Source organism: Jaculus jaculus, chromosome 1 (genome assembly GCF_020740685.1).
Source record: "Jaculus jaculus isolate mJacJac1 chromosome 1, mJacJac1.mat.Y.cur, whole genome shotgun sequence".
NCBI lineage: Eukaryota > Metazoa > Chordata > Mammalia > Rodentia > Dipodidae > Jaculus > Jaculus jaculus.
Genome location: NC_059102.1, coordinates 260897107 through 260924426, shown reverse-complemented (window position 1 = coordinate 260924426; position 27320 = coordinate 260897107). Strand labels below are relative to the sequence as shown.

Genomic DNA, 27320 nt, shown 5'->3' with positions numbered 1-27320 from the left:
CCCTAGTAAGAAGAGGCTGGCTTACAGGGGTCCAACACATAGAACCTCCCCACCCAGCCTGGTCTGGACCTGTAGTTTCTTCTGAATTTGACCTAGTACCGCCAGTGGCCACCTGAGCCCTTGCTGGGCTTGACATCTCTGAGCACAGAGGTAGTCTGTACTGGAGTGGGGTAGCTGGCTCCTGGGCCCTGGTCAGGCCACCACTGTCTGAAAGGGTGAGCTCACCATGCATGCTGGCCTTGCATGCTGCATGTGGCCCAGTACCGTTCTACTGACTAGCATGGATTCCGGTTAGTGAATGCGAGTGTGTCCATGAGAAGGGCTGGAGCTCCAGGACCTGGAGTCTCAGTGGGCATGGGAGACTGGCCATCCCCTCGCTCCCTTCGTGGTGAAGAAAAATCTCTACCCTTGGGTCTCAGAAGTAGCCCCTCAGCAGGAGCTAGGAGCTAGGAAGGCGGGTCTGCCTCGAAGCCACCCTGCTAACCAAGTTCTTCCTTCAGTCTTCAGTCCTCATGTATCGCAGGATTGAGTCCCATTGAAGGACTCCTCACCAAGCCAGAGAAACTAGATAAAAATCATATCCAGGCTCCTTTCCTGGTCCTGTGAGCTTGAATTTTCCCATCAGTTAGAAAGTGAGGTGAGAGCTGGGCGTGGTGGCACACGCCTTTAATCCCAGCACCCTGGAGGCAGAGGTAGGAGGATCACCATGAGTTCGAGGCCAGCCTGAGAATACATTCCAGGTCAGCCTGGCCTAGGGTGAGGCTCTATCTCAAAAAAAAAGAAAGGGAGGAAGGAAGGAAGGAAGGAAGGAAGGAAGGAAGGAAGGAAGGAAGGAAGGAAGGAAGGAAGGAAGGAAGGTAAAAGGAGAAGTGAGGAGTCCCCCAGCAGTGCAAATGCAGGGGTTCACCAAAGTCCCCATAAGCAAACTCTGTAAGGAAGCAAGTCTTAGACGGGAGTGCTGAGAGCCAGGCAGGAATCTGAGGTTTGCCTTATGTGTAAAATGCTACCTTACCCAACTTGGTTTCCTCCCCACCTGCCCTCATTTATCTCCCCACCCCCTCTAGGTGGATTCTATTTCTGTTGCATACCCTGCTTCCTTGCATTTTCATTGCCAGCCAGTTCTGTGGGTGTTGAGCGGGCACCCTGCTTCCCTCCTCCCAGCCCTCTCTACCACTCCCACCCCCAGTAACTAGGCCATCCAGGCTGGGCCAGTCAGTGCCTTCCCGAAGGACTGAAGCCTTCTGCTAAGATGTGAGACATACTGTTTGCATAGGACCAGGGAGAGAGCAATCCTTGCCCTGCTAGGAGTTTCCCTTGACTTCTGGTTCTTATTTATATATGGATCTCTTCTGTAACCGTAATAATAGGTACTTGGAACGGCCCAAGGGAAGGCAAGGGCAGAGCTCCAGGAAAGACAGCTCAAAGTTCATTGGTCGAGCATCTCCCTGTCCTCTCTCCGTTCTGTTACCCTAGAAGGACGCAAAACAAATGGGTCCAAGCAGCAGGAAGTCTGCCATGTTCAGTGGGTACCTGTGCTAGTCTCTGCCGCCCTCCTGTGAGCTGCAGTTACAAGGGAGGTAAAAGGTAGCCATCCCAAACACCCGCTTCCTCCTTTCATTTAGAAAAGGTCTAAATTCACCATACCATGCAGAATGAGCCCACAGTCTGCCGTCAATCAAGTGTGTTTCCCAGGCTCTGGCTTTTCACGTGACGCAGCGGTGAGGGCAGATTGTACTTTTTGTAAATGAGACACGCCAATGATATTAGATATTCTTGGCTGTGCGCACACGAGCACCTTTGGGGCAGCCTGCAGGTGCTGAGGCAATGGAGTTCAGGGTCTGCATCTTCAGCAAGCTGCCATCCAGCCCACCACTCTACGTCCTCGTCCTCTCCAAACCTGGGCGCTTTCCCCTAAACTTATCTGTTCCTATTTCACCCAGTGAAAATCAGCCCTCTCGTCCACCTGTATTCTCAGTCTGCTAAGATTGCTGCCCATCTGTCTGACAATCTGTGGCTTGGCTGGAGTAGTATGTACACCATGTGGACAATTTTGGACTGAGCATTCCACCTTGGAATGCCTGGAAGCTCCTTTCCTCATCTTCAACTCAAGTCAGATCAGCAAATGTTTTGTGGGCTTCTGATAGGAGCTCAGTTCCATGGCAGGTGCAAGGGGACAAAAACGTACAAGCCACGTCATCTCTCCTTTGATTTTCTTCATCTCCAACACAATGCTCCCCAAAATAGTTGTGGGACCTCTTTAGCCATGGCTGGGTGCCTTGTAGCGTGCCTCAGACAGCCCATAGTGATGACTTGCCTGTCCTGGTTTCTAGCTTTAGGCTGTCCCGTATTCTTAGGTCACTGAGTCCTCTGTTCAGCTGTGGTCTCCATTCAGCACCAACCAGGACAGTTTCCAAATCCATAGTTCTTGCTATGACTAAAAAAAAAAAAAAAAAAAAAAAAAAAAGACATCCTATCCCAGAAACATGTCTGCCCTGCCTCACATTATAAGTTAGCCCCACTTCAGCTCAAAACCCTTCCATCTGCTTCCCACCTCAGTCCGAGTTGGAATGACCCGACCGACCTCGGCAGGATGAGTCTCCCCGTGGAAAGCGGGTCTCCTCTCGCCCACCTGTCCTGGCCGTCTGGAAGCTCGCCTTCCTGACTGCTGGCCTCTGTCCTCCCACCTTCTGTGGCCCTGTCCAGCCCTGGGACAAGAGACTCGGTGATGAGTGAACCAGGAGTACGCTGATTCACCAGCCGTGGCCTCAGGCGGCTGAGGCTGGGCCTTCTGTGGTAGCCCCAGCGGCAGGCACCTGTGGAGGTTGCCGGGACAGTGGCCCCTGCCTTCTTTCTCACTAACACCCTGCGTCTTCCGCCCTGGAGCCACAGGGGAAGCAGACAGGTACCACCACAGAGAACCGCTGCCTTCAACCACACTGGCCAGGAGTGGCCCTCAGAGGGAAGGGCTGAGATGAAATGGAAGCATCCAGAGGCATTTCTTGCCCTTATCTGTGAGCAACTGAGCAAAGTGAGAAACCCATTCTATCCTCTCCTACCGTGTCTGTCTCAAGGGCACCTACTAGACTGCCCTCGGCAGTGTGCAGCCCTGAGGGAGTAGAGAGGGGCATTAGCGCGTCCCTGCGTGTAAAGGGCCCAGTGGTCACATGAGAGCTTTGAAGAAGATGGGCTTGGATTCAGGAGGGCTGAGAAACGTGCAGCGCCTGCACTGAGGGAAGGGAAACCCAGGTGCCTCAGCCATACTGATGCCGGGCAATTCAAGTTTCAAGCAGTGTTTTTTAGTGACACTTTTTAGATAGTCATGGTTGAAAGAAGACCTGTGAAACTTTCACCTTCCCGAAAGTGCTAGAAAATATGCTATTCATAAGGAACGAAGTGAGCTATCTTGCCCAGAGGGATAAAATCGTCTCTCCATGTCCCTCATAGCAACAGGAAATGCCATATGTAGTGGCTGCAGAAGCAGGCCCGGCTCGGCTGCCTTTGCCTCGGAGGCCTCTCTGCGTGTGTGTGTGTGTGTGTGTGTGTGTGTGTGTGTGTGTGTGTGTGTGTGTACAAGCACTGTGGTGGGTAGGACAGGCAGATCCTCTTGCTGAACGTGTATAGCACTGAGTTATATCCCTGACCTGATGCCTTGGGCCGAGCACACCCCTACAAAAAGCATATGAGGGGGAGGCTTCCCCCATCCCTCCCTTCCCCTGGCCTTACTGATGTCTGGGGTTCACCGGGCTTTGAACTTTCCTAGGAGTCTCAGGAAAGTAAGGGACAGTCGTATCCCTAGTGTGTCCCCTACCCACAGGGCCCAGTTATAACTCTAATCTTAAAGTTGGGAAGCTGCAGGTTCTCCGGAGACACACCCTCCTTCTCTGTGGGGATCTTGTTATGTCAGGGAAATGAGCAGCTTTTAATGGGTCAGGTTCAGGTCAAAACAGCTCAGATTTAGGGTACAGATTCACCCCTGAGAAGAGTTTCCTGGCAGTCCTTTCCACTTCTGTCCCTGGCCTAGCCCCCTTCAGGAAGGTGGTAGGAGGGGCAGAGGGACATTATTTTCTGGAGATGGCTCTATCCCTTAGGAGGTAGTGTGACCAACGTCGCTGCATTCTACCACGCTGGAAAGTGGACTGTGGTCAGATCACAGGGACTGGAGTGACAGGCGGAGGGCTAGCTCTGTCCCTCTTTGATTGGCTCTATCATCCTTCTCACTCTGAGTCTTAGTGAATATTAAGCCGGAGAGTAAAGATGGGGGACCCTGCAATAGCTTCCCAGAAAAGAAAAGAAAAGAAAAGAAAAGAAAAGAAAAGAAAAGAAAAGAAAAGAAAAGAAAAGAAAGCTTCCTTTCTATAAAAGAAAGGAAGGTATAAAAAAAGAAAAAAAAAGCCGCACGTATAGACTAGACCTCAGGGCAGGCTGACATCAAAGAACAGCTTGGGATGGGAGATGGAATGTCAGTGAGCCAGCCCAGATCTGATCCATGCTGTGGCCCAGATGAAGATTTACACAGAAAGAGCACCCAGCACGAGGCTCCCTTGCCGCTGGGATTCATGTGTCTTCTGTGACTCTGGGCTGACGTTGCCGAGCACAGACCACACTGTCATCCCTTTTTCTAGATTCTAATATGAACAGGAAGAACTTGGAGTACCTGAACCCCAAGTTGCCTAGACAGGAAGGCAGTTACGAGAAGTCTCGGTGGGAGTGACTGTAGGAAGGACCCCTGGCAGACAAAGGAGAGGAGGAAGTTACAAAGCAGGTGTGACAAAGGGCGGCTTTGGAGTGAGAGGCAGAAGTGGCAGGCTGCTCCTCTGCGTCTCTGAAGGACAGGGCCCAGCTCCAAGCTGGGCTCCAGAACTGGACCCACCTGGTGAGGCTGGGGCCTGCCCAGTGTGGTCTGGACTCTGTGCTGCTGTTGGGGTCCGAGCGATACAGTGTGTGTGACCTCTTCCCCCCCCCCCATCCTCATCCCTGGCTGGGTGCATGCCGGGTGCTTCGAGCCCCACAGTCCATGAGAAGAAAATGAACCTCACCCCAGCTTCATTTTCTTCCCCTGCCATGGCTGTCCGTCGGTTGCCTGGGGTCTTTCTGGGCCAGTGTAGATGCTTGGGGAGGCTTCTGATATCTGAGCTCATCTCCCCCACCAGGCTGCCTGCCTTGCACACGGGGCCGGGTGTGCCAGCTGGGCGCTGCTAAACCAACCAGACTCGGCTGTTTCACGTTTCCCTCCCAGCTCCTCCCACGTTGCCCCCGACTACTGTGGGTGCCACAGGCCTTGTGAGCAGTACTGATGCTACTGCCCTCGATGCCACCACTGAAGCCACAACAGTCCCCATCATCCCAACTGTCGCACCTACCACCGTCGCCACCACCGTCGCCACAACTACTACCACCACTGCTGCCACCACCACTACGGAGAGCCCTCCCACCACCACCTCCGGGACTAAGATTCAGGAACCTGGTACTGCGTGTCCCCGTGCTCCTGGCCCTTCTATGCCCCAGTCCCCAACATTTCAAGACAAACCCAGGCCGTTCCAGCTGAGTGGTGGGCTCTGGGGTGGTGTTTACTGGCATTGCCTATTTTACTTTGCAGACTCACCACGTGTGTAGCCTAATGACCTGGAATCCCCACCCTGCACACACATGCTCCCTCCCTGGGTGGCTGCCCACCACTTGGCACCCTTCATCCTAGCCTCAGATCCCCCTCCCCCCAAACTTCAGAGTGCCAAGCATTATGTGGAACAGTCAGCTCAGGGCTGTGCACTGGGGAAGACAGGGCATGAGGGAAAGATCTGATGTCTTCTTTTGCACCTGGCCATGAAAGCTGCAGGTTCCAGCATGCCTGCCTTCACCTGAGGAATAGAGGCTGATGGAGGAGCAAGGGCTGTTGGCCATGCCGGTCAGTTCCGTCCCTAGAACCCCAGCCCTTTCTTTGACCCTCTGCTCCCAAGGAACTCTTGCAGATGTTCCTCTTTAAAAGTCAGATCACCCAGAAAAAATGATATTGTCAAGTTATTCCAGATTACCCAACTGTGCCCCATCTCTCGTCCCATCCATGTTTCCTGTGCATCCCCCCCCCCCGCAAATGCATGCCTGGAGGGGAAACTGCAGGGGTTCTAAGGACCCTGGTCAGAATCAATCCTGGGGCCAACTTACTGAGTCCCTGCATCCCACAGGCAAGTCCACCAGGAAAATACTCTGAGCATGAGGAGACCCATGGGGAATTCAGCCATACTTCTGAGTACCAAGCATCAGTCCTTTATTACCCCAGAGGGTCTCTAACTTCCAGAACCTACAGGCCAGCTATAAAAGCAACAAGAAGCAGTCTACAGGACTGGTGGAAGTACCCAGAATGCTCCCTGTCAGTAGAGCAGTAATGTCCCCACCCTTCTCTGGCTCTGCTTTCTGGGCAAGGCCTGCCGCCGTCCCATCTTCACTGCCTCCCACCTCCACTTCCCAGCCTCTGAAAGTAGACGGAGGTCTGATGATCCCATTAGTACTTGCTCTAGCAAATTAACACGGGTGGTAAGTCAGCCATAAGGGGAGATAGGTGGCGCATGGCTGGCACACACCTCAGAGTTTGGAAATACGTGGCTTTAGAGTTGCAACACTAGACTCTAAACAACAGGAACTTTAGGGGAAAGTTGATCAAGGAGAAGCTTAATAGATGATTAGAGGCTGCCATCAGTGGAGGTGGTATCCTCCGGGGCCATAGCGAGCCTCTCTGGTCAGAGCAGGGCAATCCTAAAAGTACGTCGAGATCTGAATGAATATTGCTTCTGGACACTTACTGACCTTCCAGAAAAATAGTATTACTGCCAGGCAGGACTGCCTCCATGACTCTCCCAAGAATAGACCGTGTTTGAGAAGCTGCAGAGGGCTTGGTCATGGCTTCCGTCTTATGAGCTTGAAGACATCCGTGCAGCATCTCTGCTTCCCTTGATATAATAGAATGGCTCTGCTGCCACCCAGGATTTTTTTTTTAGCCCAGGCTGACCTGGAATTCACCATGTAGTCTTAGGGTGGCTTGAACTCATGGTGATCCTCCTACCCCTGCCTCCGAGTGCTGGGATTAAAGGCATGTACCTCCACACGGCCCAGACTCAGGATTTTTTAAATAAATTTTTATCTCTATTATTTTATAGCTTAGCATAGAACGTTGTTGCATAATTTTTCTTTTTTTGCAGGCTGTCCTTCATGTGTCAATTTTAGATTTGGGGGATACTCCTAACTCCCATATGCTAGGAGTCAGTGAAGCTCTTCTCACTCACTCTCTTGATCTGGTAGTCACTGGTAGCTCGCCTTCTAGATCCTTCATGACTGGTCATCATCCTGACCCTGCCATATACGCTGCCTTTATCTGAGTGCCACCTTGAAGCCATTTTGGTTTCCCACTGCTTGGTCTTTACTAGAACCACCCATTCTCCATCTCTAGCCAAAATTTGCTCAATATTACATCAGGAACCAAATTTTAAGCACAAATTTTCTAGCTATTATATAGAGTCCAGAATTTAAGGGGGGGGAGGGAAATCATCTAATCACATTTCATTACTACTGCCAAGAGCTGTGAGCTTCTAGGAATTATAAGATTGAAACGGTGTCAGTAAGAATGAAACCGAATATCCGGGTGAAAAAGCTTGCCTGTCGGCCCTTCCTCTTGGGCAGCAGACCCTCGGTTACCATTATTAGAGCTTCTTTCTTGCCCCCCCCCCACACAACTTAACACGCACGATGTTCACAAAGAGGGTTGTAGTAGAAAAGACACTTCTTTGAAGTGAAAAATCAGGAAATCTTTTATCACTTCCCCAGCCCTGAAGACTCAGTCACTTGTCACACAGATAATGAATAAATGCATTGCCAATGAACTGTATTCATTTATGTTAGACATGTGAGTCAGTGACAGTGCCCCCTTGCATTGCTAATAAAATATACAGGAGCCACACTTGTAAAGTCTTTGAAATACAAGCCTTCATACCAGTCCTCTGCTATTAAATCTTTGCTGGGGAAATGTGGTAATCAGACTGCTGGGACTCTTTAAACAGTGACTGCGTTTGAAGGTTGGTGCCATTCTCCTGTACGCAGGTTATGGTTTCAGACAGCAGATTGGCTTTGTCCCTGCCACGGGAGCTAGATAATTAACATCTTCGGCATTGTAGGGATACCAGGCCTCAATGGCTCTGGGGCTAAGAGACCAATAAGCAAGGCTCTTTTGGTATCTGATCCGCAGAGAGTTAGAGGACTGGGTGTCAAGAATGAATTGTCTTCTTTCGGTGCCATCAAGCCCATGATGGGAAGGAGGGCCCACTTTGTGCTAGGGACCCTGAGGTTCTAAGTCCCTGGCAATCAAAGGCCAGGGTCTGGGTCATCTGGGCTCTCACTGACCTAGAACAACCCCAGGGCTCCTCAAATCAGAGTCACTTGTCTGATTACCATTTTCTACTTTCAGGAGCCCAGCAGGGTTTTCCTGTGTTTAGTCCTGTTCCTCCTGTGTGTCTCATTATAACTCTTGCTTCATTTTCTTTTGGCAGTACTGGGGATGAAACCCTTATGCTAGGCAAGCACTCTTACGCTGAGCCACCATCTTGCCAGACCATCTTGCTTCATTTTCTAAAACAATCCCTCTTCTTCCTGTCAGACTTCTGTAGTTGAAGCAGGAAAGCCTGGCCTCTTTTACCTACACTGTTCAAATCCACAACCAGGTCTCTATAGAGAGAATAAACTCAGAGCCCCAAGTGGTGTGACTAAAAACTCATCCTCCCTATATCCCCCTTAGGTGGACTCGGCTTTCCAATCTTCTTCATAGGCGTGCAAGCCCCGCCCCTCCCCACTGCCCATTCCTGGCTGGCTACCTCTGGCCTGACCACCAAGGTTGCAGCTTGGAGCTCTGTCAGATCCCATGCACAGCCATTTCTGTCTCTGTCCTTTCCCATTTGACTGTGTGTGAGAGAGAGTGTGTGTGCATACGTGCATGTGAGCCTCTCCATGCCTGTGTCGCCTCCCTCCTCACCACTAACTCCTCTTCTAACCCATCCGCCAGCCCCTGATGAGCAGTCCATATGGAACGTCACGGTGCTCCCCAACAGTAAATGGGCCAACATCACCTGGAAGCACAATTTCGGGCCCGGAACTGACTTTGTGGTTGAGTACATTGACAGTAAGCATTGCTGTGTGGGGTGGGGGCGGCAGCAGCCACGCAGCCGTGGTTGGGTAGCAGTAGATGCCATTAAGGAGATCCTGAGAACTCCCCCAGGCTCAGAGGCCTTTTAGCCTGATTTCATCGTCACCCTGTGGAATTGATTCCCACCCTGGATGGCAGAGGTGGGAGGAGCAGGATCGAGCAGCAGGAAGGGGCTTCTGAAGCCATTAGCAAAAACCTCAGGTTGCATGGCCTGTGGAAATGGCCCTGTGTCTACTCTTGCTCAGGATGAGGGTTCTGAGTAGTGCAAAAGGAAGCCAAGCCTCGCCTCTATATTGATCTCCTGACTGAGACATTGTTTGACTGGCCAGACCAGTGAACAGATTTGGGCCACAACTCGGGTTGTGCTCCCAGAATGCTGATGGGTTGCAATCAGAGACACAGAGCTGGTGGCTTGAGCTGAGCCATGCGCTCTCGTGAGGGTGCAGTGAGCCCTTCTCTGTATAAGGGCTCCTGGGCCTACAGGGTCAAGGCCACACTTGTCTAGCAGTAAAGCAATGAGGTCAACAAGCCAGCCAGAAAATGCAGCTGGGCTAGCCCCATCCCATTGAGACCTCTTAAGAAATGCAAAACCTTAGTACTCTGAAGTGGGAGGAGAGGTTCTCATCCACAGAGTCTGTAACACCAAAGTAAGTGTGGATGTTTTCAGGTTCCCGCCACCACCATTCACCCTACAGCCCAGACACACAGGCATGCACCTTTCCTGATGTGCAAAATTTACAGTGTGACAAGAAATATGAGGGAAAACTGGAGTGAGAGGCCAGCATTTGAGCCCTATCTTGCCAAATATATGCAATGCTAACTGGCAGACTCGCCCTCCCTGAAAGCTCCCACGTGGAAAATGAATCACTTCCAGAGCAACAGGGTCAGCTGACGTGCTTTGAGGTTAAGAAAACAGGTCATGGTGTGTTTAACATTAACACCACTGTGAGGATGGAGAACTTCCGGTGAGAACACAGAGTCCTCGAGAAAGGGACATCATGTAAGAGCTAACGTTGCAAGGATGAGGGAGATGGCCATCTGGGAAAGCACTTGCAGCACAAGCATAAGGTCTTGAGTTCAGAGCCCAGCACCCATGTAAACGCCGGACATGGTGACAGGTGCAACTGTAATACCAGCACCCAGGAGGCAGAGACAGGTAGATCCCTGACTAGCCAAATAGGTGAACTCTGGGGTCCAGTGATTGACCCTATCTCCTTCAACAAAATGGAGAGTGAGGAAGACACCAATGTCAACCTCTGGCCTCCACAAGCACGCACGCACACACACACACACTCACACTCATATGAACACACACATAACATATGCACGCGCACCACACACGCGCACCTGAAACAAAAGAGCCAGGGTTGCATGATGGGTATGGAGGAGCTGCCTAGTCTGTGTGGTAGACCGGACCCGTTGTCTCCTTGTCCCCTCCCCCCACCCTTTCTGCCTTTGACAGATGACCAGGAGCCTAGCACTGTCTCCAGCTCCCAGTGCCCGCTTGTGGGCTGACTGAGGTTTCTGTTCCCCAGGCAACCATACGAAAAAGTCTGTCCCTGTTAAGGCCCAGGCCCAGCCTATACAGCTAACAGACCTCTATCCCGGGATGACGTACACATTGCGGGTGTATTCCCGGGACAACGAGGGCATCAGCAGTACCACCATCACCTTTATGACCAGTACAGGTGAGAGGGGATCTGGCCTGGCCGTCCCCTGCAAGCATGGAACATCTCATCCTCACGCTCAGCTCCCCGCTTGTCTCTTCTTGGAACAAGGTCTCATGTCCACCCCGTCCCCCACCTTGCATGGCGTGTCTCCGGCCTGCAGAAAGCCAGAAGAGCCAGGTGTGCATGCACAGCGGAGAGCACGTTGTGATCTGAGCCTGTGGGGCTGAGTGGAGATCAGAGGGAACAAAGGAGTGCATAATGAGGACAGGGATTGCTTGGTCCCCAGCCATTCCTGAAACAAAAGGGCTCGGTGCATGTGCAAGCTCAGCCATTGTGTGTGGGTGTGGGGGCCGCTGGAGAGTCATGCGTTCTGTCCCGTGTGTTCAAGGGCTTACTTTCTCCATGCAGAATGGGGGTACAGGGCCATCCCAGGGTCTTGATCTAGCAACCCCCCCCAAACAACCAAATCTGGGATCAGTGTGACTCACTGCCCCGCTACCATCATCTGTTGAAAAAGTCCAGTGGGTGACGGGGCTTTGTAACAGTGCTTTGTGTTGACTGAATTTTGGTCCAGGTTTGTCTTGCCTAAATGCAAGTGACTTTTTATTATTCTAGGGGCAGGAAGAAATTCTGGCTCTATAGGAGATTTGGCTGTAGATGGAGAAGCATCTTCATTGTGTCAAAGGAACAGGCTGACTGGGGCTCAGGAGAGGGGGCAAGGTTCAGGAATCTGCTAGTGGGGGTAGCTGGGAACCTACAGATCACGGGGACACTGGCACGTCAGGCAGGTTTGTGTATAACTTTCAAGTCAGACAGAGGGACAGCCAAGTGGCCTGTATGTTAAGCCCTGGGGCTAAGAGGAGGTGAGGGAAAGGGATTAAGAGAGAAAAGAATCAGCCTTTGTCTCTAGGGATGCCCTAGTCAGATGCTGGTTATTAGACACACAGGATGGGGGGAACCCCACAATGATTTATGTGAATTTTTAAATGTTGACTTGAATATTCATTACTCTTCCCTCGTGCAGCCACATGAGGCCTCTAGCAGTTTGCATCTTGAGAGACACTGCCTGTCTGCACCATGATTCACCCTGCCCCCTTCTAGCCTGGCCCCTCCTGATTCATCTCCCCCACTACACCTCCAACCTGCCCCACACATTTCCTGATCCTCAAGACTCAGGATGTCTCTGGCTTCTGGCTTGAGAAGAGCCAGGCTGAATATCTTAGTGAGCAGCCAGTCCATCCTATGACAGGAAACCCATGCAACTGGACAGTTGGCCAAGCACAGCAGGTGGCTCAGTCTGATTCAGAACTTACATGTATTTGTTCTTGCTTCTTTCTGTTCACATGTGAGTCTAGCCTAGAGGAGAGAAGCAAAGATACTGCCTGAGGGTAGAGGTCCACCCAAGGGAGACTATAAAAGCCAGCACAGCCTCTTCTTTAGTTTTACACCTCTGTGGGTGCCAAGCTCTGTGGCCATGGATGAGGGTTAGGGAGGGAAAGCCAGAGAGAAGGTAATGACCCAGAGCTGTTTGTGAGTGTGGCCATCGATATTTGTTTCTTGGGGTTGGAAAGATGGCTCAGCGGGTAAAAGATTTCCCACACAAGCACGAGGTCCTGCTTCACCCTGAGTTCACTTATCCAGCACACTTATAAACAGCTGGGCATCGCCATGTACACCTGAAGCCCCAGTCCTGTGGGGAGCAGAGTCAAGAGGATCACTAGGGCTCAGTGGTCAGCCACTGTGATAGAAAACAGCAGCTCCGAGTTCAGTGAGAGACTCTGCCTCAAGGAAACATACAGATAAACAATGCAGGAAGACACACAGTGTTATCCTCTGGCCTCCACACATGCATGTATCGGGCACATGCAGATATTTGCACAACTGCACACAAACAGTACACATACGGTACTCGTGTCTCTTTCCCTATGTGGCCAGTCTGCTTGTCTGCTTTCAGAGGCAGGTGGCACCTCAAGTCTTCCCAGGTCCTTCCTCATGGAACAGGCAGGCCCGGACCCTGTCTCTGGGATTCAGGCTGTTCATTTCCCTCCTGGGCTGGCTGGAAACTACTGCGTGTAAACCCGTAGGGAAAGAAAATATTTTCATTTTTCTGAAGTCTGTGTGTGCTAAATCCTTCACAAATATACACTGCTTCCTATGGGTGGACTCCAAAGCCAAGCCCACACAACCTCCCCCCTCCCATTCATGTGTTTCATCAAAGTAAAAATTCGTGCACATCTGCGGGCCCTGACCACAGGTCATTTAGGCAACCACAGGCCATCACTTTAGCCTACAGATGGCATGTTGCAGTGGCTCGGGAAGGAAATGGAAGGGACCACTGGGACTGCTAACGGGCTCTCTAACCCATACCAGAAAGAGCCCGTCGGGAAGTTAATCACCTCCTGGAAGCTTCTGGAGTCAAAAAAGACCTAAGGGTCTACAGACACATAACCCTGGGTTCCAAGGCGCCATCCGCTCTCCACTGCTGGGATGTGGGGGGCTGGGAGGAGCAGTAGCAAGCAGGCAGCTTGTGGCTCGCACCTGAGGGAGGCCAGAGGGACTGTAGAACCACACAGGGTGTGTATGGAGGGGGCTACCATGGTACTTGAGGGAGAGCACTCAAGAAAGGCCTTCTCTGTTATGTTTGTTACTTTATTTCTAGAATTCAGTTCTTATGCTGACTTCCAGTGATGAGTTCCTTTTCTGTGGCCGACCCAAATTCCTCGCAGCTGTACACAGAAGTCAGATGAGCTGGCTACTTAGCAAGTAGATTTCTCATTTCTGAATAGGTCATGGGCTGTTGTGTAAACTTTCCCAGAGAGATGTAAACTTAACATCGACACCAAATTGGGATGGCATCAAAGCCCAAAGAATGACTCAGTCAAGTTCATCTTGATGAATATGAGTTTATTAGAGATTTATTAGAGAATTACAGAAAATTGCATTTTCCTGAAGTTGCCAGCTCCCCTGACACCCCTTAAGAGGCCCCCACTTTATATACCTCTGCATCGGTACGGAACTGACGCACACCTAGGCTCAGTGTGCTTCCCGGTGTTAAAGCAGTAGAGGTGACCACGGGCTCAGACAACAGCAGGCACAGGCAAAACCAGACTGAGCATGGTGTATGTTTACCTGTGCTCCATCTGGGTCTCAGCAAACAATGCCCAGCTGTGAGAAGGATGGCTTATACTGCCATCTGACATAGAGAACAGACAGCAGTTAACCCTGGGTGAGATCGGGAAGACTAGCCTTACTTCACATGCAGTGTGGAAGGCTTGTATGCCAGTGCTTCCAGTCGAGGGCAAGAAGCATTTGGACCTGTGCTTGCCCAGGCCAGCGCCCAGACAAGCGCAGCCGTGGGCTCCTGTCACTTTCAGCTGAAGGTGGTGGGTGTAAAAGCAGCTGGTGCAGCTGGTCTTTGGAGGTTGATAATAGCGGCATCTCAAAGCCACTTTAGCTGATCAATTGAGTGTGGCATTGGTGGTCAAGTGTAGTGGCCCTGGAGCCTTGCTAAAACTGACTTCTCCCAGTCTAAGCTGCGGAGTCGCCTCTCAGCGAAACCATCCTCTTCTCCACTTCAGTTAGCTCTTGCGTCGCTGGCTCGCTTTGGTAGGGTGTGGCTGATGCCATTTGGTTTTGAATAGCTTTCTGTGTTCAAACCTCCCAGGAAAAGGGTGATGTTTTTCAATCAGTACTGAAGATATATTTGAATGTCACCTGCTACTATCTAAATTGTCCCTGTGACTTTTCCCAAGGACTATGACTTCTTTCCCTTTCTGAAGAAAAGAGGCATGTCATGCCCATGGTTGCCAGAGTATTCGAACAAATATAAGGAAAGCGGTGGTGCAAATGGGTTATTACAGACATGCAAACCAACCTCTCTGCAAAAGCTCGGTACTAGTGTCCAAACACAAGAGAAGTGATGCCCTCACCTAATGCCAGGCACGTCATATACACAGGGAGGACCCGTCAGCTCCCTACCTAGTATGGAGAAAACCAAGAGCGGTATCCCGCGTCAGCCCGCTTACAGTAGGGTTAAACCAACGTGTTAATGAGTAAGTAGTCACTGGTCACTCACTCTGTGAACAGCATCATGCTATTTACTTGGTGACTCAGAAAGATACCCTGCTCTCAGGATTAACAGTACAGTTGAAATTTGTGTGGAGCAGCGGAAATGGAAGCACAGTCCGGAGATGGCGTGGAGCATTTGGAGGTTGAGAAAGGATGAGAGAGTGTGAAAACACAGTGAGCAGGAAGGGTCATAGAATAGGAAACTAAAGGCCAGGCTGAGCCAGGAACCCCTTGTGACAGGAAATAAGAGAGCAGCATTGTGACTATGAAACATGAGGCCTCACTGCACCCATGGGCACCAACAGATGCGAACTGGGGGGGGGATCATTCCAATGAATGTCAGAGTCATTTTGAAGGGAGTGACAACAGCCTTCAGAGGTGGAAGATGCTTGAAGAATTCGAGCATCAGGAGGAAACAGTGGGTTCACAGCCCAGCTGGCTACAGAGACAATAGAGATGAATGACAGGATCGCCAGCTAGAAGTTGGCCAAGTACCCGACTTGTCAAGAGTCAGGGTGTAGAGCTAGCGTAGGGAAGGTCGGCTCACAATGGTACCTGGAACGCGAGGTGTAGAGCAGCCTGAAGTCAGTTTGCTGGCAGGACCTGGAGACCGTGGCGGGTGCATTCACCTGAGTGGGGCAGGGCACCAGCTTTTTGCCTCAAGCAGCAGCTTATAGGCATGAAAGGTCTCACAAGTTCCTCTAGGTCTTGCATTTCAAGACACAGGAAGAAGAGAGCCAAGAGGAAGAAACGGAGCATGTTGGGAGTTCACATGGCCTATGGGGATGAGGAACCGAGGTGCTGGATTGTTGGATCCCGCTTATACAGCTTTGGTGGGTGGGTGGGGGAGACAGGAGAAGAGAGTCCTCCCTCTGACACAGCCTGGCACGTGCTGGGATCCAGGAGCAAGGGCACTGGGCCCTCGTGGTTCCCGCGCTCCTCCCGAGGAGAAGGCTCTCCGCTATGGCTGTGGACGGTGTCTGGCTCTTGCAAGGCCGCCCCGAGCTCTTTGGTATATTCTGTTCCTTGGATCCTTCCTTCTCGAGTCTCGGTTTTCATGACAGACTGCATTTCTGGAGGCGTCCCCTTTGTCTCCTAGTCCACAGAAAGAAGAGAGAGTGCTGGCCACACCCTCCCCCCAGCCCCAGTCACTGGGCCATCACAGACACCATTAGAGGACTCTTGGGCTCCTGTCCTTTAAGCCAACCAGTATGCCTTTCAAGTCACAAAGGGATCTGTAAGACAGGTTTCCAGGAATGACCAGAGGGTCTCAGTGGGGAAGGAGAAAGTATACCGTCTTGTCACAGCCCACCAGAAGCATCTCCCTTTGTGGCCTGATGTGCGTGGAGTGAGCCGAAAGCATAGGCCCAGCGTCGCTGCCAGCCTGTCTGAGGGCAGTGAGGCCTGGATTCTTTTTGCTGTCAGGGAGCACAAATCCAAATGGGAAAACTTGAAAAGGCACAGGGTCACCTGACCTCCAGCTGGCCCATGGCCTGCTACCAAAGCCTACTGGGCTTTGAAGCCATGCTGGTGGGCAAGGAGGCCACTCTGATCCTGTCAGGTATCCTCACGGGAGGTTTAGACAATGTGGCCCTACCTGGTTCCCTAATAGATACCATACAGGCCTGTTCACCAGACATGCTGCCTCACGGCCTCCCTCAGTCCCACCAGGCTGTGGCCAGTGCTTGTAGTCTGTAGGAACGCCATGCCCTGTCCTTGGGAAATGTCCCCTTCCTACAGGGCCTGCTCAGCCTTCCGCCGCTTTTCTGCTCCACGCAGCCCTTTCCTTTCCCTCCTCGCTGATCTTTGCCCCTTGGCTCTTTAACCATTTTTCTTTTGTTCCTTGACTGGGATAGATTGGACCAGAAGGCTGCTAGGTAGTAGTGGTAGGGTCCAGGAGGAGATGGCCCGGCTAGCTGCGCTCCTCCCCCACATCTCCTGATCACCCACTCCCCGAGCACACTATCTCACCATCTGCTTCTGGCCCTCCTTCCCCACCAGCTTACACCAACAACCAGGCAGACATCGCCACCCAGGGCTGGTTCATTGGGCTCATGTGTGCCATCGCCCTTCTGGTGCTGATCCTGCTCATCGTCTGCTTCATCAAGAGGAGTCGCGGTGGCAAGTACCCAGGTGAGAAGACAGAGGGAGGCATGGCAGGCCTTCTCGTGGGTCACCCGGCCTTGCCAGGTCCGGAGCTCCAGGCTCTGCTCCTCCAAGCCTCGGACTCCAGGCCTGTGGCGCCCGTAGCCTCTCGAGAGCTGCCAGCAAGCATTTGGCTTACCTAGTTCACGCAGATGGGTGGACGGTGCAGTCCAGGCATCTTCAGAGCAAGGTGGAAGGGAGCCCAGCCCCTGCTGAGGTGAACCTAACTCACCTCCCATCTGTATAAAGTGGCTTCTTCTGCCTGAAAGTCATTGGGACCCTGTGTCTGGGACAGGGTCACGGAAGCAAGGCATTTTCTCTGACCGTGTCAGAGAATGGAGGAGCAGGGGTCTGGGCCAGAACAGCAGAATCATGAGAGAAGCCATGGAGCTAGGACACAGCCATCTGAGGCTTGTCTCAGTACCTGTCACCTGAGGCCTAGTGGCTCTGCAGAGGGAGAGCAGGGGAGTTTGAGAATGGGCTGCGCCAGTAGCCCCCGACCTTCCTAAAGTCCCACACAAACATATCTCTTCGGAACTTCAAAAGCTTCCAAGGGCAAGGGCCTCGGGAATTCTCATTTCCAAAAACATTGATTTTATTTTTTTTCAAACAGGGCCAAAAGAGTCATCTGTCTGTGAAGGGGTGACTAAGGTGACAAGAGCCAGGGTAGCAGGTGACCTTGGGAGTAGCATCCTGCAGGACTGCAGAATGAAATGGCACCTGCCCCAGTGTGTCATCACCACACACACAACCCCCAGCTTCTCCCCAGGGATCCCCCCAGACTCAGCACAAAGGGAATAGAAGAAGGGGAGGCTTGATTTGATTTCCTTTCCTGCCAAGTACCTACAGACACTCAGGTCCTGAAGCTCTCTGTGCCTTTCCGAAGTGAAGGAAGGGCAGGAAATTTAATTCTTGCTGATGAGCGATGGCTTCTTTTACTTTTTCTGCATCGAGACTCTTCCTTCTGTAAGAAAGAAAGCCAGCTGGGTGTGGTGGCACACACCTTCAATTCCAGCACTCGGGAGGTAGAGATAGGAGGATCACCATGAGTTCCAGGCTACTCTGAGGCTACATAGTGAATTCCAGGTCAGCCTGGACTAGAGCAAAGACCTTACCTCAGTGGAGGGCGGGGGGGGGGGGGGAGACACAGAAGAAAGAGACAGCCAGCCTGGCGAGAGAGCCTGCCTTCCTTGTGATATTAAAACCTGGGTGACTCACTGAGTCAGGGGGACCTGGACCCATGAGGAGCTCATTAGATAAACTCAGAGCCAGCCTTTGCCCTTTCAGAGAGTACATCATCCCAGAAAGCTCTTCAAAAAAGGGGATCCCCGGGTATGTGAAGATGAGCCTTCACTCTAGTCTGTCTACAGTTACTAGCTAGTTCTGTGACCTACTTGTCACCTCTCAAGGCCTGTTTTCCCTCACCTAAAATGAGATGATTATTTAGCCTCATGCCTCAAAAAGTCCCTCACATAAACACCTGATGTATGCCAACCTCTGTGTGAGGTCCCAGAGGTGCAGGGAAAAAGATGTCTCTCCTCAACATTGCAGCTGGCCCAGAGAGACCGACCACACCACCACACAGGACAGGTCTTGGCTGGGCATGCTGCCATCTCAGAAGCTCGGTAGAAAGAGGGAGCATGCCAACAAGAGAGGCCAGGTAGGAGAGCACCTCTCTCCTGTAGGAATAAGGAGTGCCCTCCCTCCCAGGGCACTCTGCTGGAAATCACAGAAACATTGTCCCCTGTCCTGGAGGAAGACGGTCACTGGGATAGGAATCCTCTATGAGTAATCACGATGCACAGCAAAGCAAGAAAGAGTAAACAGGGCTGGGGAGATGGCTTAGCAGTTAAGGCACTTTCCTGAGAGGCCGAAGGACTCAGGTTTGATTCTCCAGGTCCCACAAAAGCCAGACGCATGGTAACACAAGCACACAATGTCACACATGCACACAAGGGGGCAGCACGTGTCTGGACCGTGCAGTGGCTGAAGGCCCTGGCGCAACCATTCCCCCCCACACACCCTCATAATTTAAAAACAAAAAAGAAAGGGACAAACAGTATTAAAGGGAAGGCTCATGTCTCTGGTGTATATTCATGGAGAAGTGGTAAGGAGCTGAGCTGAGAGATTTGCCAGCCGGGGTGTGGAGGAAGAGGAGGAGGCAGAATCAGCTTAGCACCTGCCTGAGCCGGGGCGGGGGAATCAGTGATGGTGCTTTATTCAAAGGGGGCACATCAGGACGTGCCATGGGGCCCAAGGAGGTGTCTTTTGGCTCTAAATTCAGTAGTGCAGGGGCAAGCTTCCTAATCTCCCTGTCTTTCCTTCTCTTATCGACCAAGTGCGAGAAAAGAAGGATGTCCCCCTAGGCCCCGAAGACCCCAAAGAAGAGGATGGCTCATTTGATTACAGGTAGGTAACCTCCTTCCTCCTCCACCTGGTAGCTGATCTTGGCCAGTGTGAAGCGGCCCCCTTGCTTTATAGTGGCCCGACTTGGCCACAAGACTGCTGTGGCCACATCCTCCACCTCTGGCTACCTCCTCTGCCTCTTTGGCAGCCATTTGACAATGGGTACATGCTCAGAGAGACTGACGTCCTGATAGTGCCCCAGAAGGTTGCCCTTCCCCGCTGTATTCCTTCAATGGAACACTAATGAGTAGGGCTTCCTTATTATTCCTTCTCACTTTGCACTTTGAAAACAAGCCTTGAGCCCCTCTTCTATGAGGTGAGCTTGACCATCGGGCCTCCTCTCAGCCAGCACCCCACCACTACGCCCTAAGATAATGACCCTGTAGGGCTCACCACTGGTGAGCTGGCGGCAGGGCTGGAGGGGACAGGGGCTGGACTGCCAACTGGCACTGCTGTCCTGTGAGTCTGGATTTCACAAAGTTGTCAGTGGCCCATTTAAATGGCAAGAATATTCTGAGCTTAGGGATGGAGAGATGGCTTAGCAGTTAAAGGCACGTGCCTGCGAAGCCTAAGGACCCAGGTTTGATTCTCCAGATCCCACATAAGCCAGATGCACAAGGTAGCACATGCGTCTGGAGTTCATTTACAGTGGCTAAAGGTCCTGGCACACCCATTCTCTCTCCCTCTCCCTCCCTCTCTCCCTCCCTCCCTCTCTCTCTCTCTCTCTCTCCTTTCTGTCTCAAATAAAAATAAATTTTAAAAAATATTCTGATGGGGCAAGGTAGGTCATGAAATCTTATCCCAGACTATTTGGGGTGGGAGAAACCATCAGATCTGAGTCCTTCTTCACCACCTCTACCCATTTACTCCCTGGGCCCAGGTCACCTCATTCCCCTCTGACCTCTCTTACTTTCTAAACCTCTGCTGCCACTCCAGGTCAGTGGGTGGCAGAGCCACACTCCACACAGGAGCCCCTCAAGCAGCCCAAGTGTCCACCCAACTCAGCCCCCTCGTGAGCCTCCCTTCCCAACGGCAAGCTTGAGGCCCTTCCCCCTTCTGTGCTGTCTTTGACTGGCCTGATAGGGTGCAGCCTCCTTGTGAGTTGACAGCTAAGCCCAGCTCTCAGTTCAAACATGATGGGCTTTTTCTCCCCAGACCTTAGCGCAGCCCAGGAGTGGGTGGTGAGGCAGACAGGTCCGGGAAACCTGCCCCAGGCCAACCTGCTTCCTTCTGCACGTCTCCCCCACTGGACTGACACACGTGCCCCCTCTGCTTTGGCTGCAGGGGCTCCGTCATGTCCATCCTAAAGCCTGATTTGAAAAGTCCAACTGGGCAAAGGCTAAAACTAATAAGTCAGAGGAAGAACTGAGTTTCTAGGGACACAGGCCTGCGAGCAAAGAGCAGGGTTCCCCTTCCTGAGTTCTGTGGCTTCGTTGCTGGCCACCTATCTGATGGTGCACCTCGGAAACCCACTTGCCTCGCTGCGCTGCTGTCCTGCCTAGAGCCCTGCCCTCGGAGCACCCAGTTCAGCGAGGCCTTCATGGGCCACGTTCACTCTGGGCAGGAGAGGGTGGGCCAGCAGCCTGCCGTCTGCTCATGCTCTGCTCCAGCTCTGAGAAGCCCCGCCCTGACAGCTGTCTGCCAACTAAAATGCCGTTAGAATGCACTGCCTGCTCGTAATGGCAATGCAGCCACTGTCCCCCTGACCAGCGAGGGGCCAAGAACGGGCTGGGAACAGGGAGGGCGCAGCTCCACCTGCCGGGCCCAGACCTCCATTGTTGGGCCACATCTGCCTCCTACGCTATGTCTCCTGTGATGAGCGGCCAATGGCGCCTGGTCCCCATGTCAGCTCGGGAAGCACCCCAGGTATCCTGGACAGCACAGCAGACATCCCCACGGGGCATCTGTCCCTGCAGACAACCCTGCCTTTTCCCCTAGCCTCTCAGCTCTGCTCACCAGGGAGGGTCTTAAGGACAGGGCCCGGAGGCCTCTAAGGGGACGGCTGGCAGGCTCCTCTGACCCTTCCTAGTATCTTTTCAGGTTTCCTGCCTCTCGCGTTCCTCTGCAGATCCCTCACTCCTGCCATCCCAGTTCTTTTGCTTACTGGGCTAGCACTGGTTTGCACTGGCAAACAACGCTGACATGGAAGTAGAGGAGGAGAGGCCTGTCCCGTTAAGGCACTCACTTGTCAAGACGAGCCTCGTCTTGCAGAGTGACAGGTCATGGAATATCCGCCTTCCACTCTGCTTGATGGACCAGCTGTGGCCAGGTCACAAAGCCAAAGGGTGACACACTTAGGACTCTAACTCCCCACCCCGACCCTCGCCACACGGTCTCACGAGCTGCGGCTCTGCTGCTTGTGAGGCGGCCATCCTCTGCCTTGCCTACGCACCCTGTAGACAGTAAGTGACCTTGCCTCTAGGAAAGGACCCCAAGTCAGGAGTCTAGAAGTGTAGGCTCCAGGCCCTAGTCTGCAGCAGCATGCCACCTGCCTTGGAGAAGATGCTTGCCCTAGAGGAAGATACCTTCCTCTTCGCTTCAGCCTGCTGGGCAAGGGAGGGTTGGGACTGGTTAATCTCAGAGGTCCCGATGGTTCTAGGGTGCACAGAGCACACGTTTCACAGGAAGCCATCTGCCCTGTCCCACCCCACCTGCATTCTGCTGTGCTGGGCAGGCTGGGTCCTGACTTTCTGTCTCTCTCTGGCCAGCGATGAGGACAACAAGCCGCTGCAGGGCAGCCAGACGTCTCTGGATGGGACCATCAAGCAGCAGGAGAGTGATGACAGCCTGGTGGACTATGGGGAAGGCGGCGAGGGCCAGTTCAACGAAGACGGCTCCTTCATCGGCCAGTACACGGTCAAAAAGGACAAGGACGAGACAGAGGGCAACGAGAGCTCAGAGGCCACATCACCCGTCAATGCCATCTATTCTCTGGCCTGACGGAGCACCCCAGGAGCAGCCACGACTTCGCAAGTAGGAGGAGGGGAGAGGGGGAGACAGCCACTGCAGACCTACGGCAAAGCTACCACCACCTTCAGGGACAAGGGTGCACCATGGGGTTCTGCCAAGCTGTGAGGACTGGTGCCCAACCAGTTACCTACAAGCTCCCTCCCGATGATGCCCCAATACCCCTGACTGTCACCAGTGTGGAGGAGCTAGAGCTATGCTCACTGGAGGGAGCCCTGGTCCCTGGCCCTGCCTTGTAGCCACCCTGTGCGTTCCACCACACCGCCTGCCCTTGACCTTGGCACACATGCCCCTCACCCATTTTTGTTGGTTATGGTACTTTCTTTCTTTTTTTTTCCTTTTCTTAGCTTTGTGCTTCTTCCTCATCCACACCCAATGTCTCCATTTTCTTTTCCTTTGAAAATGTTCCTGGAAAAAGAATAGGTGGGCTCTCCCCCAGGAAACCACAAGAGAGGCAAAAAGGATTGACCCATAAACACAACATGCGGAAAAGCCGTAGTATTCAAGCTGCCACTGGGCCGGCGTGTTTCCCAAGGATGCCTTTCTCGCCATATGCCTCCCCTCCCCCACCCATCTGCCTCAGCCTTGTCCATGCTGAGCTGGGCTTGGCTCCTTTCTGGAAGAAAAAAAAAAAAATGACAGTATTTTTGGCAGGGACAGAGTGGGCAGGCCTCCTTGCCACACTCTGGTTCTGTTGGGAGGGATGTTTACCTCTTGCTCCTCGTTCTCACCCTGGCCCTGCCTCCAGAAAGTCCACAAATGAGCTGCACCGACTCTAGAAGACGCAGGAAGAGGAATGGGAAGGACGCCAGTGACTGGGGCCCAGGCAGAAGCAAGTCGGGGCCTGGTCCCTGGGAAACTTGGTGTGCCTATGGAGAGAAGAAAGGACTGGGTCTGGACTTCCTGCTAGCGGTGAAACCCAGGCTTGAGAGAAGACCATACCCATCCACGTGGTCTGGAGTCGACGCTGCTACCCTCAAGGAACTGACACCCTGTGATGCAGGAGCCTGGCTGATGTGTTTGGGGGGGAAGGTGAAGGCACTGCTCCCCCTTCCATCTCTAGCAGCTATCTTCTCCTTTTTCAATTGTGTCTGACTCCAACTTGTGTTTGACTCGGTTTCTGGATGGGGACCTGCTACCCCCAGACTGAGCCTATCTGTCCTTGAATTAGGGTACATACATATCAGGGTACTGTGAGGTGCACTGTATTAGTGGTACTGTGACGCCTCTGCCTGGAAGGACACAATGCTCTTCGTATGCCTTATGCAGCTCTGATCTACCCCCTGCAGTTCCTAGATTCTCAGCCCCACCCTGCAAGCCTTGAGGCCTCCAGTGATGTGTGTGTCTCGAGATCAGGGCAGCCTATGCAAGTGTTCCTTCAGGACCAGAAGCAGCCACACACACACACACACACACACACACACACACACACACACCCTAACCCCGCTGCCCAAATGGAGATACTCTCGCAGGCCTGCGGTTTTTCAGCCTGAAGGTGCTGCCTTCGTCCCCCACCTAATCCACTTTGAAACCAAAGGTACCTAACCTCCATGACGCAGAGTGCGGAAAGATCTTGAGCTAGAGTGTCACCCTGTATCTGTGTCTGCAGCCTGAGGCAGTCGCTGGGCGGGGGAAGCTGACTGCCCAGATCACACGTCACTGGCATGGCCTCCAATTGGAGCCTCCAACTACTGGCCAGGGGCCTGGGCAGGACCAGAGCTGTTCCTTTCAGAGACTTTCCTAAAGAATCATTTGCCACACTTTTAAGCCGCAGAGGTATTAGCAATGCTTTGCGTCCTGTTGAAGGTCAAACCCATATACACACTCTATAGGTAAGACACCGTACCCCAGAGCTGAGCCAATAATGTTGTTTGAACCAGACAGTGTGTCGTGGTCCTTTGGTCCAAACCATGGCCAGGGCTGCTCCCTAGGGGCCCGAGGGGTGACTCTCGTGGTGAAAGAAGACAGGGTAAACATCCGGGGCCTGGGAAGAGTCTCAGGGTCTCCTCCCCTGGCTCTCTTCCTGCACCTCCTGAATGCAGCTGAACGTCACTGCAGTTTAGGCCCACTGCCCCTCGTGGGAAAGTGGGGGAAGTATGCGTGTGAGCTGAACTCAGCCTTTCCAGAAAATACTTTGGTTGGGAGCAGAGTAGTCAGTTTCTCAGCTAGTGAACCCCACTGCATGCGCAGCAGGCTCTTGGGGAAGAAGGAACTGTTGGATGTAGATAGTCATCCCCTCTCTCTACCACACAGACCACCTGGGAAGGGCTACTTTGGTCTTAAGGGCCTAGGGGAGAAGTAACCCCTCAGGCTGCTTCTGCTCCTCATTCCGGAGTCCTACCGGGCTTGCGCTTGGTGTGTGACGAGAAGGCCAATAGCCCCTCTCTCAGGCTACTGTTTCGGGGTGCTGACAGATGCCCCAACAATCACCAGGCAGGAGCAGATCTGGGGCTGGAGAACGAACGTTCCTTGGAGCAGAGATGGCAGGCGTCCAGACAGAACAGGCTCCGAGGTGTGGGGGTTACCGTGTGGTGTGGGGGAGACCGCTCCTTCCGGCAAGGGGAGAGAGCGCTTTCCCGAGCCTGCCAGAGTCCACCTCAGCTCAGCGGGAGGGCACTGCTGCCCAGCACTCCCTGCCAGCTGGCTCGCAAGCAGCCACCCCAAAGCGTACCAACAGCAATTCCAGAGGAGGTGGTGCTGCTGGTGCTTCAGCCAGTATAGCTAGGAGTGGTGGGGGGGGGGGTGTCGGACATCTTGCCATGACTAGCTATCCCATGAACCAGGCTGCCATTCCAACTGTGTTGGAAGTACTGTGGCTGCCTGCATGCTTGTCTCCATTTACCCCTGTATCAGATACTTGGAGCACCCAGTCTGGGCCAAAACTGGAGCCCTGAATACCATGTGAGGAAGCGAGGGAAGGCAGATGCGGTCCCAAGGCTCATGTTACTGGAACTGAGCAACCAAGTTACTGTGACCATTGAGTTGGAAGCATGCTTTCTTAAGCTGCTGGTTGCTCCAAGCTGGAAGGGAAAGGCTTCCAGGGGAGACCTCAGTTCTATTGAACAACAGATCTGGGCAGGATATGGCAGTCAAAATGGGTGGGTTTAAGCACCCAGCTGTCAGAGTCTCTGTGTCCTGTCATCTTGAGTGACTTGCTTAGCCTATCTGAGTTTCAGTATGTCTGTCTCTTCCTTCAGACCCTCTGAACACCCTTGTTCAGAGGTGGATGTGTTCATAGGTCAGGACCAGCTGCCTCCCATTTGTCCATCTTTTAGACTGCTTCTGCAGAGAGGGCTGAGTTTCCCCTAAAGGGAAAGACAGGCTGATTCCCTCCCTTGCCCATCTCCTCTGCCCCCAGCAATCAGAGACATCTGGCTTACCCCCTCGCAGCAAGTCAAGAGGCCTGGAAGTGATCTCATGGCCAAGAGTCATCCCGTGCTGACTACTCACCCAGCAAAAGGCATCGGCAACATGAGCCAAGTGTGTGTTCCTAGTCTCTCTGGCCATGGTCAACACCGAGAAGAGATTAGGATGTGTGTAGAGCTTCCATCTAAGGGGCGACCTCTCCAGCCATGGTATATACCCACTCACATGCGCATGCACACAGCAGACTGTGGCTGTATTTTGAGGAAATGTGTCCAGTGAGAAACAGTCCAGACCTTGCTATCTCGCAGAGCGTGAGTCCATAAAGAACCTCAAAGCACTGAGTGTGGTCAGGGTGTACATTGTGGAGGAGGGAGAGAGGCCACCTATGTTAGGTGCCTGTGGACAGAGCGTAGCGAGGAGTGGTTTGGAGAAGGAATGCTTCCTGGAGCGGCCCAGGCTTTGGCTCTTTCCAGCTCCTCCTGGAGTGCCAGGCTGAGCCAGGCAATCCTGGGGTGGCCCTAACAGCCTGTTGGTGAGACGTCTTTTTGTTTTGGTATTTATGAAGCTGCCTCACTGTCACTCCACAGAAGGGCACCTTCTCTGGACCCACCTTCCCCTACCTTGCTTCTTCAGGCTTGTCCCTCCCTTGCCTGTCTCCTCAGCTAGGGCTCACTTCTCAGTGGGAGAGCAGCAAGTTGCTAGGCGATAGCCTACAGCCCACTTCCCACCCCAGCCGTCCTGGGGTGAGGTGGCCCTGCAACCCTGGCACCAGCCCAGCAGCCTCTGCCCAGCTCAAGCCCATAGCTGTGCTTAGGTCCAGTATCAACCACAGAGTGGTGTCTTTCTAGTGAAGCAAAAGACCCTCCATCGGTTTCACCTGGTGGCTCAGAAATCACATGTGGAATGTCAGAAGGAGTCTCAGTGCCCTGGGAGACATAGGCATGTTGAGCAGAGCCTCCCTTCAACTAGACAGGGGTCAACTGCATGGGACCAGGCCTGTGGCTGTCCCCCACCCTGCGCAGTCCCAAGGCCAGGAAGTGGCCTTGCATTGCCTCCTCTCTCAGAAAAGGGCTTCTTGAGATACTTTCAGGGGAGGACAGAGGAAGGAGGATAAGCACCTAGGGAGGCTGCAAGACTGACCAAGCTGCCTCCAGCCACCGAGGAAAGTAGTACTGCTTTTATGAGCACACAGTACTAAAGGGGTGTTCCGGGGGGAGGAGGATGGAAACGAAGCCGAGACAGAGGCATTTAGCTTAGGACGGAATAGGATTTCACATGTGAAGGAATCTCAGAGCTGATCGAATTGAAGTGACTCATTGTACAGACAGGGAGATGAAAATACAGGGACGCAGAGGGATGTGCTCAGACAGCAAAGCTGGTGAGGGCAGGAGTAGGACTTGAACTTGAGCCTTCTGGGCCTTCTGACTCCATTGTCCAGTGTTCTTTCATCTCACCGCAACTGCCTCAGCACGTGTTACCTGAGCTCTGTCCCCTTCTTTACCCCTCGCACCTCTCCA

General features: G+C 52.8%; 1 protein-coding gene across 7 annotated transcripts in view; it reads left to right on the top strand.

Annotated features, from left to right (window-relative positions):
• Positions 1-24318, top strand: part of Nfasc (neurofascin) — a 200245-nt gene extending 175927 nt beyond the window's left edge. For 5 of the 7 annotated variants that reach the window (XM_004663557.3, XM_045150386.1, XM_045150394.1 and 2 more), the window contains 6 exons: positions 5237-5464; positions 9041-9157; positions 10717-10869; positions 16921-17052; positions 19404-19473; positions 22179-24318. In XM_004663557.3, coding sequence (XP_004663614.2) covers positions 5237-5464; positions 9041-9157; positions 10717-10869; positions 16921-17052; positions 19404-19473; positions 22179-22410 — 932 coding nt within the window. In that variant the 3' untranslated portion in view covers positions 22411-24318. The remainder of the gene's footprint in view (positions 1-5236; positions 5465-9040; positions 9158-10716; positions 10870-16920; positions 17053-19403; positions 19474-22178) is intronic. The other 2 variants (XM_045150402.1, XM_045150409.1) reach the window with 2 other exon arrangements.
• Positions 24319-27320: the final 3002 nt, after the last annotated feature.